This window comes from Oncorhynchus gorbuscha, linkage group LG22, assembly GCF_021184085.1.
Source record: "Oncorhynchus gorbuscha isolate QuinsamMale2020 ecotype Even-year linkage group LG22, OgorEven_v1.0, whole genome shotgun sequence".
Classification (NCBI taxonomy): domain Eukaryota; kingdom Metazoa; phylum Chordata; class Actinopteri; order Salmoniformes; family Salmonidae; genus Oncorhynchus; species Oncorhynchus gorbuscha.
The window spans coordinates 10521166-10536407 of record NC_060194.1 but is presented as its reverse complement, the minus strand read 5'-3'; the positions used below and the strand labels follow the sequence as shown (position 1 = coordinate 10536407).

General features: G+C 43.8%; 1 protein-coding gene across 2 annotated transcripts in view; it reads left to right on the top strand.

The window, feature by feature from the left end:
• The window catches only part of LOC124009163 (CREB-regulated transcription coactivator 1-like), a 34444-nt gene extending 21699 nt beyond the window's left edge, over positions 1-12745 (top strand). Inside the window, exons 8-14 of one of the 2 annotated variants that reach the window (XM_046320707.1) lie at positions 983-1194; positions 1397-1509; positions 1779-1955; positions 4781-4885; positions 6376-6459; positions 6814-6982; positions 10716-12745. In XM_046320707.1, the coding sequence (XP_046176663.1) occupies positions 983-1194; positions 1397-1509; positions 1779-1955; positions 4781-4885; positions 6376-6459; positions 6814-6982; positions 10716-10924 (1069 nt within the window). In that variant the 3' untranslated portion in view covers positions 10925-12745. The remainder of the gene's footprint in view (positions 1-982; positions 1195-1396; positions 1510-1778; positions 1956-4780; positions 4886-6375; positions 6460-6813; positions 6983-10715) is intronic. The other variant, XM_046320708.1, reaches the window with a different exon arrangement.
• Positions 12746-15242: the final 2497 nt, after the last annotated feature.

The following is a 15242-nucleotide window of genomic DNA, read 5'->3' as shown; positions in this document are numbered from 1 at the left end:
ATGTTATGGGTATGCTTGTCATGTTATACTCTATACCAGGCGGTTTCAGAGGAAGGCCCTAAAAATTGTCAAAGACTTCAGTCACCCTAGTCATAGACTGTTCTCTCTGCTACCGCACGCAAGCGGTACCGGAGCACCAGGTCTAGGTCCATGAGGCTTCTAACAAGTCATTACGACTCCTGAACAGCAAATCAAATGGCTACCCAGATAATTTGCAGTCTGCTTTCCACCAGACACTGGGAGATTAATTCACCGTTGAGCAGGACAATAACCTACAACATAAGGCCAAATCTACACTGGATTTGCTTACCAAGAAGACCTTGAATGTTCCTGAGTGGCAGAGTTACAGTTTAGACTTAAATCTACTTGAACATTTATGGGAAGACCTGAAAATGGTTGTCTAGTAATGATCAACAACCAATTTCACAGAGCTTGAAGAATTTTGAAAAGAATAATGGCCGATTTGTTGCACAATCCAGGTGTGGAAAGCTCATTGAGACTTACCCAGAAAAACTCACAGGTGTAATCACTGCCAACGGTGCTTCTACAGAGTATTGACACAGGGATGTGAATACTTAAATACATTAGACATTTCTGTATTTTATTTTCTATAAATTGGCAACATTTTCAAAAAACATGTTTTCACTTTGTCATTATGGGGTATTGTGTGTAGACGGGTGAGAAATCAATTTGAATTCAGTCAGTAACACAACAAAATGTGGAATAAGTCAAGGGCTATGACTACTTTCTGAAGGCACTGTAAATTCATGTAATTGTGTCCTTTTAATTGAAATACTGTAGAATTCCATTAATTCCTATGGAGGGACTGCTTCTTCTGAGGAGTACCAATATGGCTGACCGGTGGAGTCAAAGCCTCTCATTGGCCAAAACATAGTATATCAACCCTGGATTGCGGATGCATCGTTGATACTACCTCAACTATCATTATGGGGATACCGATCAACTCTTTTTCTATTTCCAGTATATTCCCGTCTCCGGATCAGGATCTGACTGCGACACTGATGCCATCAGCCCACGACACGGGCGGTGGCTCCCTGCCTGATCTGACCAACATCCAGTTCCCCCCTCCGCTGCCCACCCCCCTGGACCCCGAAGACTCCACCCTCAGCACCTCCAACAGCAAGGGAAACTTGGCCCCCAGCCACTCACACAGTTTCAGTTCCACAAGCCAAGGTGACCTCTGTCCTCCACCTTCCAGAACAATAGATATACAGGGTTTTGCAAACCAGGTTTGAAATCCTGATTTTTCAAAAGTGTGAGGAGATGGTGACAACATATGGTGCCAAAATGTATCTATCTATGACTCTATTTCTCTAGCTTTCTATGAAACTGTGGGAATTCTCAAGGGGATGTTTGCTGTTTTGTGTCCCACCAGGACAGACCACCTCCCAGCAAGGCAGGCAGGACAACATGGTCAACCAGGACTCCCACCAGCACCACTCCCTACAGCTCTCCCCCACCCTGTCGCCACCGCTCACCCTCGCCCAGGTAGCACGTACCGTACTTTACCCTTCTAGCACTGTGATTGTTACATATTTCTAAATAACCTTCCTTGTGTATTGACAATTATTGTATTCTGTAGTTGTATCCTCCCTATTTGAATGCACTTAAAGTTGCTCTGGATAAGAGCACCTGCCAAATGACTAAAAGGTAAGAGAATGGAGGATTGTAGTAGATGTTTCTATCACAGTTTGTAGACTAATTCTCCCTTTTCCCCACACTGACTAATTTCAAACCCCTATGTCCATCTGTCTCAGGCAGAGACCATCGATGCCATGACTCTGGAAGCGCAGTTGTCCCAGTATTCGTTCTTCAGCCAGTCCTCTTCTCAGCAGCAGCAACAGACCACTCAAGGACTGACCAGGCTGGTTCAGCTCCCCTCCCCTCTGAACACCTCCTCCATCCAGACACAGAACTCCATGGATATGAACTCGGTAAGCTTACCTAATCAAACCGTTCCCTCTTCAAACGTTTCCCTATCCTACACTATGTCTGTAGGACAATATAGTACTCAAACCCACTTAGTATTCCTACACTATGGAACACAATTTAATCTTTGGTTTGATCTTGAGGTCAGAGGAACTAGCCTACTTCTTAAAGTAGGTTTTTTTCTGCTTTAGGAGCATTCGGTAGAGAAATGCTCTGGAATTTAAGTGTCAAACATTTCTTTAGCATCGCCCCAACCGTGCTGAACTTAGAGGTTTTAGTGCCCATGTGTAAGTAGATGCTTCATTGAATAGTATTACAATACGAATGCATCAGTTTCTGTTGCAAGGGTCTTGCTACTCTGTTGCGATAAAACCATGTGTGGTTATTATGAGGACGACAATATCTGTTGGCTTCAACTTGGCTTTCCATGCAAATCCTTCCATTTAAAAAATGAGCCCGTTTTTTGGGTACTTTCTCATTATAAAAACAGTTATGGTGAGATTACCGCTGTTCATGGATTTATTTTGTGTGCATGCGCCGGCCATATAATGTAGGCGACAGGAAAATCTGTTAAGCCCTATATGTACAATCATCAACAAGGCGCTGTGCACTCTATGGAAAATAATGAAAGATGTGGGAGGTGTTAGTGCATTGTGGAAGTAATCTTCCACAGAACGCATAGAGCCCCGAGTTGTTTATCCCTATTATACCATTGCTATAATTTAACAAATCAAATGTATTTATATAGCCCTTCTTACATCAGCTGCTATATCAAAGTGCTGTACAGAAACCCAGCCTAAAACCCCAAACAGTAAGCAATGCAGGTGTAGAAGCACGGTGGCTAGGAAAAACTCCCTAGAAAGGCCAAAACCGAGGAAGAAACCTAGAGGAACCAGGCTATAAGGGGTGGCCAGTCCTCTTCTGGCTGTGCCGGGTGGAGATTATAACACAACATGGCCAAGATGTTCAAATGTTCATAAATGACCAGCATAGTCAAATAAGAATAATAATAATAATCACAATAGTTGTCGAGGGTGCAGCAAGTCAGCACCTCAGGAGTAAGTAACACATTTGCCCGGAAGAAATGTGTTCATTTGCTGGTAGAAATGTGTTCAACATCCACCTGCCCTCTGCTGTTTCATAGAGCGGGTAGTGAAGGAAAACCCAAGGTCGTTACAGTATAATATAGGGATAATCAACCCGGGGATCTAACGTTATGCTTTCTCTGGAAAATAATGCAATTCCGTTGAACGTTAGCGTGTCGTGGAACACACCTTCCACGTCGTTCACCGTTTTTCATAGAAAGCGTAGCCCCTCGTTGACTGTCCCTTACATAATGCACACTCTAGAATGCCCTTCAAGCCAATCAGAAACGAGTATTCAACAATTTCATGGTATACTTAAGCAATAAGGTACGAGGGGCTGTGGCCAATATACCAGTGCTAAGGGCTGTTCTTGTAACGACACGATACGGAGCTATTGCTATTATAAATTGGTTACCAACATAATTAGAACAGTGAAAATAAATGTTTTGTCATACCTGTGTAAAACAAAGCATGCAGCCAATCAGTATTCAGGGCTCGAACCACCCAGTTCATAATATAAATTATACGATTGTATAACATTGAGGTCCTAGACAATTACATTTAAGTGCTTTGGAAAAGTCCCTGCATTTGAATGAACTCTGCTTAAATGATGTATAGTCCTAGGCCTATTATGTATAGTCCTAGGCCTGTTATATAGATGGAGTAATGGATTAATTATTCCTCGAAGTATGTGGAACTGCATGAAAATCTGTTTGATTTTTGTTTCAATCTAGTGGCGAAAGAAACGCACACCTGTTTAGGTGAGGTGCTGGCTAGCGGAGTAGAACACTTGGAAAAGAAAAGGAGAGCCCCACACTCTAGGAGCTCAGTTGAAATAATTTAATCACCAACGTTTCGACAGACAAGCTGTCTTCATCAGGGTATAATGACAAACACTGCGGGTCACTAGTTCATAACGTGTCAAAGAACACACAGGTGTCTGTAACCATGGCCGGGTGTGGCCTGATATTATTGGTTAATTCTCAGATATAAGAAAAAAACATGAATGGATAGCATATTTTTGTTTCAAACCATTTTAAATAGTTTATCCCAATGTCACACATTGGCTCCATTTATTTATAGAAAGACCCACATACTGTATACCTCAGTAGTGAACTCAGAGATAAAATATGAGTGTCTGTCAATACTGACGTGATTCATCACATCACATTGGGTGATCATGTGTCAACTTAGCTTTTGTTTGAGTAAACATACAGTCAACTAATCTTCTATTGCGTGAAGATGGAATTTGACCATTGTATTGGTGATGTGCTGGATCTTGTGGAAGTGGATTGCAGTGGTCTTGTCTTGAGCAGAAGACAAACCGAGAGGAGAGAGCTACTACTGTAAATGCCAGTTGATTACTCAGTTATCTTGTTGAAGAATGACCCCAAATGGCTAGCTAGTGAGTCAGCTATTTGCACAGTACACACCCTAAAGGAGGAACAAACCCTTACATAACATTATTTTTGATCATTGAAGCCACAGTGTCTGAGGGATTCCATTAAAACGTTTGATTGTTAGCCTAATTCTGGTCTCTTTATACAGTTAGGTTAAATCAAGGCCATGATGATGGTACAAGTCAACTAATAACTAATACAGGGCATGTTTAGCAAAAATGTAGGAAAGACATGAGCCCCATCCTCTGTGTGTATGTGTCCTCATAGGCAGGCTGGGACACACACAGCATACCTTCTCAGAAGGGACAGTCAGTCGGTCAGTCTAACTAAAATGTCCTGTATTAGGGCTCTTTCCCCCAACAGTACCGCAGTAGGGCTGGGTCTTCAGCCAATCAGTCTCCAACCTCTCCAGTCTCCAATCAAGGCTTCTCACCTGGAGGCTCGCCTCAAGTAAGGGCGTGTGACCAAAACCTGCTGACTGTATATACTGTTCCTCCATCGTAGTTCTGTTTTCGTCATCAGCTGGGCCTCTTGGCTGCCCCTACTGGCTGCTCTTGTGTCTTCAACCCCCTGCCACCCCCATCGTGGTGTCTCGCAATGTCACTGACCCCGTCCCCTTTGCTGCTTCTCTGTGTCTGCATCCTAAGTGGCCTCGTAGCATAGTCACTAAATTTATAAACTTTAGTTAGTTAGTTGAGTAAGGAAAATGTACTTAGTAGTTAACACTTAGCCACCTGAGCCACCTTTTTTCCTTGCTAGAGTTGAATCACTTGTTTATTGTGAAAAATCAAGAAGGAGCAGTGTCCCTCTACGAGGGCCTGTAGGCTAGATGAACATTGTAAGTTCAATGTAAATGTATTATATAGGCCTACACTTACAGCATTGAATAACTAAGTCATATCTTGTTAGGGGAAATCTTTCATTGAGTAGCTACATTTGTTGTATTTGTTCATTCGTTTGTGCTTCTGTTGGCTTTGCCCATCGATTCTTTCTCTCATCTAGATGGCTAACCTGCAGTGTAGCTGACAGTCAATGTGCTATTATCATGTTCTTCCCCGCTGTTCTTTTGGCAGGGCACAGATGTGGTTCTGAACTTAAAGGGGCATGGCGAAGTCTGCCTTACTGAGTCTGCCTGTGAAAATGCTCCTATTATTTATACATTAAGGCGGACGATGAAAGAGGTTACTCTTTTCGGGTTTAATAAGGATATGCAATTAAAACTCGAAGAGCATTACTGGACGATTGAATGTTTTATAAATTCTAGCTTTACTCAGAAAAGGGATTTCCATATGATTTCATATCGTTGTATTTATTTATTTAAAGTTCATCAGAATTCTCAGTACTAAAGCTTACATGGTAACTGCAACCCTTTTGAAAGACTCCCTACAACATTATTGGTTGTGGGTTGATAACATTTATTAAGTGCTTTCAAGTAGGTCCTAGTATTCAGTACATGTTGACATTGGCTGGTTGGGCACTTACATGAACATCAGAAAAACAACAGGTAAATGCAATTGATCTGTGGAGTAATCTTGAAAGATGAGATGGGCATAGATGTGAAGCGGTTACTATGATGACTTAATCAACTAATGGAGGAGATTGAGGTTGAATGCACAGTGAATTAATTGATGGGCTTGTGAAACATGAATCCTGCTGTGCTTGTACTGTATCATGCTTAATCTAGACCGGGCTACAGTATGTTATGGTTTGTTTGCAGGATTGCAGATGTGTGCAGTGTTTTCTGTGTTGCCTGGAGCTCAATGGAAAGCAAAACTCAATCGTTTGATAGGAATGTCTTATGAATTGTGAAATTATTCAGTTACAGAGTTGTGGTGTGATTCAAATGCTCTCTGTGTCTGCTCTTCTCCCATATTTTATACTTGTGAATTAATATCCTGGTGTTGTTTTTAACAAAAAGAGGGGATATACTTGTGTTCTAGCACAACTCCATATTGGGCAGTGTATTTGCAGACTTCTATGACCAGCAACTCGCATCCAGACAGACCAGTGCTCTCTCCCAACAGGTAAGTTAAGTTTAACAGTCTGCCTCAGGACTAGTTATGCAAGTTAATATTAGATACTTGTTTATATGGCAATAGTTTCCAATATGTTTGCCTCACAACACAACAGGTATCCAGTTTTTACTTTGAACTGGATCTTTATATTGGATAAGACACTTTTGATGTGATGGGCTATCTATTGATCCATTCTGACAATATTGGGAAACAAAGCGCAATAGAATAATATGCCTCCCAGTTTTTTCCCCATTGTACTATATCTTTATATTGACCATTTGTGTACAGAAATGAACCCTTGTTGTTGAGTGTTGGCTAACCTCCTGGTATGTTGATTTGCTGTTTTCTCTGTTCCTCAAACAGCTGGAGCAGTTCAACATGATCGACAGCAATAGTCTGTACGGCCAGGGCTCAACCCTCAGCTACTCCCAAGCAGCGATGATGGGTTTGACGGGAAGCCACGGCAACCTGCAAGACTCCCAGCAGCTGGGCTACAGTAGCCATGGCAACATCCCCAACATCATTCTCACAGGTACTATTCTGACTCACCGGGTGGCTCACTCAAGCCTCAGAAAGGCTAGGCAGTGGAATAGAGTTCAGTCAATGTAAACATTCTCTCCATACAAGGCTCTTATGTCTACAGGTCCAAGGCATGCCTAACTGTTCCATAACCTGTCTGAATGTTTAAGCGGACTGATGTTGTCAGTGTGTCTACCTAGGAAGAAAAAGTACTTACCAGGGCGAGCTTTGTTTAAGGTGGCCAGCCCAACCCATTTGTTCTTGTGGGGACAAATATAAAAAGGCACGCCTAAACAAAAAATTATCAAACAAATGACCTCGCCAGGCTACTCAATCCATGGCAACTCTCTTCTCACTGATCACCTGCCGATCACTTGCACGTATTTGTGTGCCAAAGAGCTGTACTTTCAGGTCATTTGTTGGATTTTTTTCTGGGGCAAATAAGATGGTGGTTTGAGTATGGGGCATGTCAGGGGGCGTGGTAGGCCCATCGACCCGGCTGAATAAAAATAATAATAATTCAGACCCCCATCTTTGTGTGGTAGAGACATTTTTGCATTTTTAAGCAAATTTCCTGTAATTCAAAAAATTCTGAGACACATTTGTGCAGTTCTAAAGCTAATCTCCTGCGCTTCTACGCATTTTGCCATGGCTAATGCTGTGTTATTTTGCTCAAACAAAATAACAAAATCTAGACTGCTAAATTCATTGTTTTTGGAATTTTAAATTCTATATTTCCGTCTAGCTTTTACTTTGGTGATTTGTTAGTTCTCAGAGATTGTAATTTAAAATAAATATATAGTTTCATAATCTTTCCTTCATACTTTATACGGTGCCTCCAGAAAGTATTCAGACCCCTTGACATTTTCCACATTTTGTTACGTTACACCCTTATTCTAAAATTGATTAAATTGTCTCCCCCCCAATCTACACACAATACCCCATTTATTAAAAATACAAATGGAAAAATAATATTTTACACAAGTTTTCAGACCCTTTACTCAGTACTTTGTTGATGCACCTTTGGTCGCAATTACAGCATCGAGTCTTCTTGGTTATTACTCTACAAGCTTGGCACACCTGTATTTGGTGAGTTTCTCCCATTCTTCTCTGCAGATCCTCTCAAGCTCTGTCAGGTTGGATGGGGAATGTTGCTTCACAGCTTTTTTTAGGTCTCTCCAGAGATGTTTGATCGGGTTCAAGTCCGGGCTCTGGCTGGGCCACTCAAGGACAATCGGAGGGCTTGTCCCGAAGCCACTCCTGCGTTATTTTGGCTGTGCGCTTTGGGTCGTTGTCCTGTTGGAAGGGGAACATTCGCCCCCAGTCCGAGGTCCTGAATGCTCTGGAGCAAGTTTTCAACAAGGATTTATCTGTACTTTGCTCCGTTCATCTTTCCATCGATCCTGACTACTCTCCCAGTCCCTGCCGCTGAAAAACATCCCCACAGCATGATGCTGCCACCACCATGCTTCACCATAGGGATGGTGCCAGGTTTCCTCCAGACGTGACGCTTGAGTTCAATCTTGGTTTCCTCAGACCAGAGAATCTTGTTTCTCATGGTCTGAGAGCCTTTAGGTGCCTTTTGGCAAACTCCAAGCTCACTGTCATGTGCCTTCTACTGAGGAGTGGCTTCCGTCTGGCCACTCTACCATAAAGGCCTGATTGGTGGAGTGCTGCAGAGATGGTTGTCCGTCTAGAAGGTTCTCCTGTCACCATAGAGGAACTCTAGAGCTCTGTCATCGGGTTCTTGGTCACACCCCGGACTAAGGCCCTTCTCCTCCGATTGCTCAGTTTGGCCGGGCGGCCAGCTCTAAGACGAGTTTTGGTGGTTCCAAACTTCTTCCATTTAAGAATGGAGGCCACTGTGTTCTTGGGGACCTTCAATGCTGCAGACATGTTTTGGTACCCTTCCGCAGATCTTTGCCTCGACACAATCCTTTCTCAGAGCTCAATGGACAATTTCTCCGACCTCATGGCTTGGTTTTTGCTCTGATGCACTGTCAACTGTGGGACCTTTATATAGACAGGTGTGTGCCTTTCCAAATCATGTCAATCAATTGAGTACCACAGGTGGACTCCAATCAAGTTGTAGAAACATATCAAGGATGATCAATGGAAAGAGGATGGACCTGAGCTCAATTTCGAGTCTCCTAGCAAAGGGTCTGAATATTTATGTACATAAGGTATCTGTTGTTTTTTGTAATGAATTTGCAAAAAAGTCTAAACCTGTTTTTGCTTTGTCATTATGGGGTATTGTGTGTAGATTGCTGAGGAATTGTTTTTATTTCATACATTTTAGAGTAAGGCTGTAACGTAACAAAATGTGGAGTACTTGTTGAAGGCACAATCTGGTTTTAGTTGTTTATGTTTACAATGGAAGTGTTTTTCCATCCAGAAAATGTATTTCCGTTTGTTTATACTGCCTGAGGAATTCAATGGCAGAAAAACCTGTAATCTGAGGTGCATTAAACAAGTGAAATAGTTTGCGAACGTTTGCAATCATTAGCTAATGCATTCCATTTGTTTTCTGTTCGTTGACAACGTTAGCTAACAGTATGAGAAGGTAGTGTGTGGCGAACATGTCTGTTTCAATTCTAAACTGCCGCTTCAAATAATAATTCTGACGTATGGTTTCTATTACATGTAGTAAGAATAGCAAAGTAATTGGCAGTTTGAATATTGCTGTTAGAAAGCCACAGTAATCCACACAAAAAGTAGCCGTTTGTGGCTTCACCGTAAGATTTGTTGTTCATTTAAATTGTTCAACAGAAATTGTTACTAAGTAACATGTTCGCCACAAGCGGGAACCTTGTTGAACTCACCCGTCAGCAGTTCCATTCAAGTGCCAATGCTGTTTAGCAAACTATAGGCTTTTACATTTGTTGGATGACATGGAAATAGAGCTCTTTGGTGACGTACACCAGTCGTCGAAAGAATGATGAAAGAACCCCATACCTACTGTAAAATACAGAATCTTTGATTTTTTTTATGTGGCTATTTTGCTTCCTTGGGCCTTTAAGGTCAACGACATCATGAACATTCCTCAGTACCATCATTTTAGCCAAAAACCTGGTTTCCTCTGCCAGGAGGCTGAAACTTAGCCGCATGTGGATCTTCCAGCAAGACAATAATCCCAAGCACACATCAAAATCCACAAAGAAATGGTTAATTGACCACAAAATCAACATCTCTCTCTGGACTTTAACCACATTGGAAACCTGTGGTTTGAATTGAAGAGGGGAGTCCATAAGGACAGAAAAAGAATATCAAGAATCTAGAAAGATTCTGTATGAAGGAATGGTCTAAGATCCCTCCCAATGTGTTCTCCAATCTCACAAAACATTTTTGAAAAAGGCTCTGTGCTCTTATCCTCTGAAGGGGAGGGTGCCAGATTATTGAAAACAGGGGTGCCAATAATTATCACTCCTATCTTTTTGAGAATTTTTTTATTTTTAAACAAAATATTTTTTCCGGATCATAGAATATAGCTCAGTATTTGTAGACTTTCTTGCTCATCTTTATCAAGGGTGCAAATAATTGCAGTCATGACTGTACCTTCATTCCTAACTTTAGCAAAGGTCATTAAAAGTAGAGGCTTTCTGCATTTATTTGGATTTGATTTTGCTTGGCACCTGTTGTTATTGGCTATTCCTTGAAATAAGTAATGAGATCATGTTCTTTATGTGGAGTAAATGCAACTGGAAGACTCTGACCTCTCCTCATCTCTCTACCCATGTCTGTTTTAGCCACAGGAGAGTCTCCACCCAGATTGTCCAAGGGGTTGTCTTCTAGCTCTCTGTCAGCTGACATCAGCTTCGATGCGGACTCTCAGTTTCCCCTAGACGAGCTGAAGATCGACCCGCTGACCCTGGACGGGCTGCACATGCTCAATGACCCTGACATGGTCCTCACTGACCCTGCCACTGAAGACGCCTTTCGGATTGACCGGCTGTAGAGCTGCTGCCAAAGTCACCGACTGCGTTGGTGAAACCCGGCCTGAGGTGTTGAGGGCTTGTGTCTGAGGGGAGAGGGCTACTTTTGGGGTGTGGGAGCCCAAGGCGAGGCCCCAGCTGTGAAGTGTGTTCATCCCACCTCCCTTCACCAGCAGCCCCTTTCTAAGAGCTATGGGATAGTGTGGTAGTAGGGAAATTAGTTTGTCAAGAAATGGTCGACACAGTTTGCTTTCTCTCTTCAGAATGGGAAAGATTGATGGCAACATTGTCATGTCTGGTGGATATTGAGCTTATGGTCCTGCTGTGACTAGTTTGTGCTTACCATTCTTCATCCCTTAACTTTTTCTTTTTTTTACACATGCATCCTGCTGGCCTTTCTGTTGGATGCTTTGGTTTTTGTAAAGAACGAAAACAGTAGGGGCTACAACACTACATTGGTCTTGCCTCCCATTTGAAGACATTAACTGATTCAAATCATGTCTGCAGGGGAAACTGTTTATCTTTCTCTCACCTGCCATACTAGATTAGCATGTCTTAGCTCATATAATCACTCATCTGCTTTTCAGAACTGCCCTATCATGGTAAATCTTGCCAGTCACATTTCCGTCAGTGCCCTTAACCTCGCTGTCTAACTCACACTAGTTGTATTTATTGGTGCTCTGATTTTTGCCATGAAGTTGACCAGTATTTTACTTTAGGTTCCCTTCCGAAATTGTCATTTTAATTTCAATCCATCAATTTTGTACAACATGTTTTAGTGCTGGTCAACATCTAAGCGGTTTACTTAGTTGAACAACTAGGAGTTATAACCCTCCCCTTTACCTTATGATTTTCCAGAACAGCTGAAGTAAAGCCTAAATTCCAGTTTAACAAACCTTGAAAAATCGCTCCGAATCCTATTTGTAGATACAATTTTTAAAAGGATGGCAGCCTAGCGTCACTTTGGCAATTTATCCATGAAATGACATTTCAGCTGTAATATGCCACCAATGGTAGCTGGTTTTCAGATGCAAACAAGATAAAAAATTATATCTGAACGAATCACTGTGAGTGATAAGATTCTGCCATGTAAGAGCACATTATATGGAAGACTATTATCTCAACTCTCCTTTAAAAAAATGCAGGTTGTTGTGCAACTTGTTTAGACTCTTAAGTAGTGAAGTGTAAACTTATCAAGCATCACCGTTTCTTTTCCGATGGCCTGAATCACATTGGCACTAGTGTGAGAAGAGGACCAAGTTGAGCATAACTAAGGGAGGTTTATCACAACTTACGTTGTTATCCACTGCTTTTCACTTGTTACCATTTTGCTTTTCATATTTGAGGTGGTACTGTATTTCACTTGTCAGCCAAATAGAAATGGACAGAAAGAGCCGAGGTATCACATTTCTGATGCCCTTGTAGTTGCTACTTGTGCATTAGATATTTTATTTCAAATAATTGCTTGATCACTCAGTATGGGTACATCTCCGTTGGGTGTAGTCAACAAGGAACTCCTATCACACAACGTCTGTCATAGACTGCAGCGACCGCCAATAAGGGGGAACCCCTCTCCTTTATAAGGTGCTGTCGCTCCCTCCCGCCTCACTTTTCATTCTTCCTTACGATGTCGTAATACTGCTAATATAGTCTTCTCAGCATTGACTCGGACTACTGTTTCCTGCTGAACTGTTGATAGGTGAACCCGTGTGGTTCGCTGTTGTGTAAGAATCTAGCTTTATTTACATTTACATTTAAGTCATTTAGCAGACGCTCTTATCCAGAGCGACTTACAAATTGGTGCATTCACCTTATGACATCCAGTGGAACAACCACTTTACAATAGTGCATCTAAATATTTTAAGGGGGGGGGGGGTGAGAAGGATTACTTTATCCTATCCTAGGTATTCCTTAAAGAGGTGGGGTTTCAGGTGTCTCCGGAAGGTGGTGATTGACTCCGCTGTCCTGGCGTCGTGAGGGAGTTTGTTCCACCATTGGGGAGCCAGAGCAGCGAACAGTATTGACTGAGCTGAGCGGGAACTGTACTTCCTCAGTGGTAGGGAGGCGAGCAGGCCAGAGGTGGATGAACGCAGTGCCCTTATTTGGGTGTAGGGCCTGATCAGATCCTGGAGGTACTGAGGTGCCGTTCCCCTCACAGCTCCGTAGGCAAGCACCATGGTCTTGTAGCGGATGCGAGCTTCAACTGGAAGCCAGTGGAGAGAGCGGAGGAGCGGGGTGACGTGAGAGAACTTGGGAAGGTTGAACACTAGACGGGCTGCGGCGTTCTGGATGAGTTGTAGGGGTTTAATGGCACAGGCAGGGAGCCCAGCCAACAGCGAGTTGCAGTAATCCAGACGGGAGATGACAAGTGCCTGGATTAGGACCTGCGCCGCTTCCTGTGTGAGGCAGGGTCGTACTCTGCGGATGTTGTAGAGCATGAACCTACAGGAACGGGCCACCGCCTTGATGTTAGTTGAGAACGACAGTTTGTTGTCCAGGATCACGCCAAGATTCTTAGTGCTCTGGGAGGAGGACACAATGGAGTTGTCAACCGTGATGGCGAGATCATGGAACGGGCAGTCCTTCCCCGGGAGGAAGAGCAGCTCCGTCTTGCCGAAGTTCAGCTTGAGGTGGTGATCCGTCATCCACACTGATATGTCTGCCAGACATGCAGAGATGCGATTCGCCACCTGGTCATCAGAAGGGGGAAAGGAGAAGATTAATTGTGTGTCGTCTGCATAGCAATGATAGGAGAGACCATGTGAGGTTATGACAGAGCCAAGTGACTTGGTGTATAGCGAGAATAGGAGAGGGCCTAGAACAGAGCCCTGGGGGACACCAGTGGTGAGAGCGCGTGGTGAGGAGACAGATTCTCGCCACGCCACCTGGTAGGAGCGACCTGTCAGGTAGGACGCAATCCAAGCGTGGGCCGCGCCGGAGATGCCCAACTCGGAGAGGGTGGAGAGGAGGATCTGATGGTTCACAGTATCGAAGGCAGCCGATAGGTCTAGAAGGATGAGAGCAGAGGAGAGAGAGTTAGCTTTAGCGGTGCGGAGCGCCTCCGTGATACAGAGAAGAGCAGTCTCAGTTGAATGACTAGTCTTGAAACCTGACTGATTTGGATCAAGAAGGTCATTCTGAGAGAGATAGCGGGAGAGCTGACCAAGGACGGCACGTTCAAGAGTTTTGGAGAGAAAAGAAAGAAGGGATACTGGTCTGTAGTTGTTGACATCGGAGGGATCGAGTGTAGGTTTTTTCAGAAGGGGTGCAACTCTCGCTCTCTTGAAGACGGAAGGGACGTAGCCAGCGGTCAGGGATAAGTTGATGAGCGAGGTGAGGTAAGGGAGAAGGTCTCCGGAAATGGTCTGGAGAAGAGAGGAGGGGATAGGGTCGAGCGGGCAGGTTGTTGGGCGGCCGGCCGTCACAAGACGCGAGATTTCATCTGGAGAGAGAGGGGAGAAAGAGGTCAGAGCACAGGGTAGGGCAGTGTGAGCAGAACCAGCGGTGTTGTTTGACTTAGCAAACGAGGATCGGATGTCGTCGATCTTCTTTTCAAAATGGTTGACGAAGTCATCTGCAGAGAGGGAGGAGGGGGGGGGAGGGGGAGGATGATTCAGGAGGGAGGAGAATGTGGCAAAGAGCTTCCTAGGGTTAGAGGCAGATGCTTGGAATTTAGAGTGGTAGAAAGTGGCTTTAGCAGCAGAGACAGAGGAGGAAAATGTAGAGAGGAGGGAGTGAAAGGATGCCAGGTCCGCAGGGATTTATGTCGAGAGTGTTTAGCTTTTTACCCGAAAGTAAAATTTCCTATGTCTCTGGCTAGCTAGCGTCAAACAGCTAGTTCTACCCTACCAGCACACCTAGCTACCACTTCCTGCTGCTTATTCCCAATGATGTGGAGGAAGGAAGAAATTTGGCTTGGTCCTGCTTCAGGTGAATTTAACCCAGCTAGCTCACAAAGAATGCACCTTCTCTTCAGCTAGCAGTGTGCTAGCACCAGCTAGGATACTAACCCTTGGGTTAGCTTCCTATGCCAGGACTAGCTAGCTACACAGCTAAGCATCGGCGAGCACACGACTAGAGCTCTCTCTTGGTGTAGGTAGCATCCCTTACTCCTGCCTAACTTTCCAGCGGCCTTGCTGACCAGGTTGACCGGTCTTGCCTATAGGTACTGCGGTCTTGGGAGATTCTCTAGCCTATAGAGCAATGCTCAGCGTGCCACCCTAGGCTTGTAGCTCACTCCAACAGTGAGCTACACTCCAACACTGGCTCTCTTTCCAGTGTGCTTGCAATAGCTAGGCAACTAACCCACGAGGTGAACTCCAGCTAGCTACCGACAGGACT